Source organism: Gracilinanus agilis, unplaced genomic scaffold (genome assembly GCF_016433145.1).
Source record: "Gracilinanus agilis isolate LMUSP501 unplaced genomic scaffold, AgileGrace unplaced_scaffold23135, whole genome shotgun sequence".
Classification (NCBI taxonomy): Eukaryota; Metazoa; Chordata; class Mammalia; order Didelphimorphia; family Didelphidae; genus Gracilinanus; species Gracilinanus agilis.
The window spans coordinates 301-4,108 of record NW_025354842.1 but is presented as its reverse complement, the minus strand read 5'-3'; the positions used below and the strand labels follow the sequence as shown (position 1 = coordinate 4,108).

Genomic DNA, 3,808 nt, shown 5'->3' with positions numbered 1-3,808 from the left:
AGGAAGGAAGGAAGGAAGGAAGGAAGGAAGAAAATTGCTGGAAGTGATAAAAGTTCACCTAGTTTGAACAAGATAAGGTAAAAGCTCACTATAAGAGACCAGAGCCCCAGAGGTACATTTCAAGTTCTGGTACAATTAACAAAAAAAGCACATTCTCTCTTTTATCCATTTCTACCCCATGGGGGTCGGGGAAGAACACCCTTGTCACAAATATGCATAGTCAAACAAGAGAGAATCCCCCATTGTCTGTGTTCTAGAAAAAGTGTCTCAGTCCTTACCCTGAACTCACTATTTCTCTATCAGAAAGTGGATAGAATGTTCCATCATAAGTCCTTTGGCATTGTGGCTGGTCATTGCATTTGATCAGAGTTCACAAATCTTTTAGAGTTTTTTGTCTTATATTTTTTAATATTGTTATTGCAGAGTGTTTTGGTTAGTTCATACATATCTTCTTTATCATTTGTTAAAACACAAAAGTATTCCATTACATTCCTAAGCCATAATTTGTTTAGCCATTCCCTTAGTTTCCTTAAGAATTTTTGTACGTATAGATTCTTTTTTATTTTGGACTCTTTGGATTTTAGACTTCATCATGATCAAAGTTACAGCTTAGTTTAACTTTCACAGCATTGTTCCAAATTGCTTTCTAATATGACTTGACCAATTCACGGCTCTACCAGCAGGGCATTAATGGACCTATCTTCCCAAATTCCAACATTCATCATTTTCCTTTTTTGTGTCAACTCTGCAAATCTGATGAATATGAGGCAAATCTTCAAAACATCTTATTAATGATGTGGACAGTCTTTTCATATTACTATTGGTAGATTGAATTTCTTCTTCTTAAAAGAACCTGTTCATGTCCTCTAACTACTTATCAATTGGATAATGGCCTTCCTTCTAATAAATTTGAATCAATTCCCTATATATCTTAAAAATGACACCTTTGTCAGAGATACTCAATGCAAAAATTCTCCCCACCCATTTACCTGCTTCCTTTTTAATTTTAGCTGCATTGGTTTTGTTTGTGCAACAGATGTATAATTTTAATAAATCAAAATCGTCCATTTACTTTCTGTAACTTTCTTAATCCTCATTCATTTTATTATTTCTATTCACAACTATATGCTAATCACACTATTAAAAGACATTCATCATAATTTTTTCATAAGTAAAAATCAATATTTAACAGTAATTGTTTTCACTTCAGTAAAGAAATCATATGAGTCCTTTGCTCCCTCTCTACCAATTCCTGAAGCTTTCATTCCACCAAAAGGAAGGTTCAGGTCCCTGATGAGCCAGCAGTTACTCCAGACCAATCCTGACTGCAATCTCTTAGATACTCGCCAGACTCTTCCAACATTGTTAGACCACACAGTTGCTGCGAGGCCATACTTCACATTATTAGCTCTTTCAATCACTTCCTCTTCGGTATCAAAAGGAACAACACAAGCAACAGGGCCAAATATCTCTTCCTTCATGCAACAAGATTCATCCTTAATGTCAGTGATCACAGTGGGAAGCATGAAATAGCCCCCTTTGTTTCTGGGTGGGAGATCCAAATTATCCACACCCTCTCCACACAGAATTCTTGCCCCATCAACATAAGCCTTCTTTATGTAATTTCTAACCTGGATAGAAAAAATTCTTAATTAGTAATTAATACTGTCCAACATTTCCCCCTCCAACTCCCTACAGACATCAACATCATTCCACCCTTTGAGGTCCTCCTTGAGAAGCTTGTATCACCAATGGAAATGAAGAAATAGGAGTGAAGACTGTTTCAAAATCTACTGGCAGCCATGTAGGAAAGCTATGTTGGCCGGCAAAAGAGAGAAAAGAGATTTATTCTTTAATTTATTCTTGATTTCAGAGTGATAATTGGCTGCAAAAAAAAATACTAATGTAGGTTTCTTGAAGTCAAGTTTTTGTCTTTAACCCCCAGTACCTACCAGTGTTTCACACACAAATAAACATTTGTTTTTTCTTAATTCTTAATAAATATTTAATAATTAATTAACTTAATAAACCTTTTTTAATTAAAGATTTTGATTTTATTATTTGTTTCATGTCTGAATTTAGAGCAGTTTATCAAGAAAGTTTTTTTAAATAAATTAAATTTAAATTAAATTACTACATAGTCGAGGTATACCTCAACCCCACTAAGCAAAAAGCTTTTCCTAGACATTGAAGCTAAACTAACTTGTAGATAGAAAATGAAATAATCCATTTGAAGGAACATCTTACCTCTTTCTGGCTACATACAGGAGAATGATTTAAACACCTCAAAAAGGAAGTAGCTTAGTCAATTAATCTTTTAAATCTCAAAGCCCTAATTTCCCAAAGTTAATTTGATCAAGTCTTCTAAACAAATGGTTCTCACTCATCACCTATGGATGACAATAATTCTGATCATTAAAGATATTCCTGAAAAATAGGTTTTGAACAATGATACATGTAAAATCCAGTGGAATTGCTCATTAGTTCTGGGAAAGGGGAGGGAGGAGGGAGGGAAAGAATATGAATCATGAAACCATGGAAAAATTATTCTAAATTAATTATATAAAAGGGAGGTGGGGGAAGGTCTCAAAGTTTATGATGAAGAAACAACAACAACAAAAAAAAGATGTTCCTGAAGAAAGTTTCCAAATTTCCTCTAAAGCAGAGATTCTTAACATTTTTTGTGTCTTGGGCCCTTTGACAGTCCAGTGAAGTCAACAGAGCTCTCCTCAGAATGGTGCTTTTAATTTAATTTAAATTAATGCTTAATTTTATTTAATTTTTAAAATGCTAAATTTCAGGTAAAGTAAAAATAAACATGTAGTTTAAAAGTAAATATATAGTTGTTTTTTCCCCCATCCATGGAGAGTGGGATGGTATCAGTGAACTCAGGTTAAGAAGCCCTGATCTACAGCTACCTAATGGGCAGGAATTTTCCACAAAATACTTTTGGCCATGGAATTCCCTGCCTATCCTGTCCTAATAATATCCTGGTTTACTGCTGACCAACCTGGCTGACAACTATTCTTTCTTTCCCACGTGGTAGGGTGACCTCTTGAATCTGACTTCCTACATCTGGTACTTTTTATTATCCAATGACTGTTTTAACCACAAATTTATTTAATTATTTCTCTTTTTTTTTTTTCCAGAAAATTTCTTACTCTGGACTTGTATCCAGAGATAAGTAAAGCATAGAGATTGTGCTCTTCAGAGCTGAATAATAATGAATAGAAGTTTCCCACAGTATTCCCCTGAAATGTGCCATGCTTTGAGTTTTTCTTTAAGAGGTCTTTCCAGAACTCTTTACCCTGCAATTTATTTACTTACTTTCTCTAAATGGGTCTTGCTAATCAGGGCTCCCATGCTGCTTGTAGCATCAGAAGGAGGACCAACTTTCCACTTTTTTATGGCTTCCACAAATCTTGCTAAAAATTCCTCATAAATGCTCCTTTGGACAAAGATTCTACTGGTACAGAGGCAGATTTCACCCTGAGAAGCAAGTGAGATGAGAATATGAGAAGAAGGACATCATTCTTTACAGGCCAATTCAAGCTCTAAACTTCTTCTAGAATCCTCTTCTGAGTACCCACCCTACAGCTTTTCTGAGAACACTCACAATGCTGGCACTTTCTGTGTGTCGCCTTATATCATTTCAGGCAAGCCTTGGCTTCCCAATTATGGTACATCCTTTGAAGGGAGCCTAACAGTGACTTCCACACAGGAGGCACTCAAGATGCATTTGCTGATTTCAGTCCCCTCTTTTGTCTTATCTTGCATGTAGGCTATTAGGAGGCACCTAAGTGACTGG

The 3,808-nt window shown here is 35.5% G+C and overlaps 1 protein-coding gene across 1 annotated transcript; it reads right to left on the bottom strand.

Annotated features, from left to right (window-relative positions):
• Window positions 1–379: 379 nt before the first annotated feature.
• Window positions 380–3,522, bottom strand: LOC123254482 (2-aminomuconic semialdehyde dehydrogenase-like; the record flags this gene model as incomplete). The annotated part of the gene is made up of 2 exons (XM_044683493.1): window positions 380–1,631; window positions 3,328–3,522. Coding segments are annotated over 2 exons (648 nt in total), but the record flags the coding sequence as incomplete, so codon positions are not given.
• Between the last annotated feature and the right edge of the window lie 286 nt (window positions 3,523–3,808).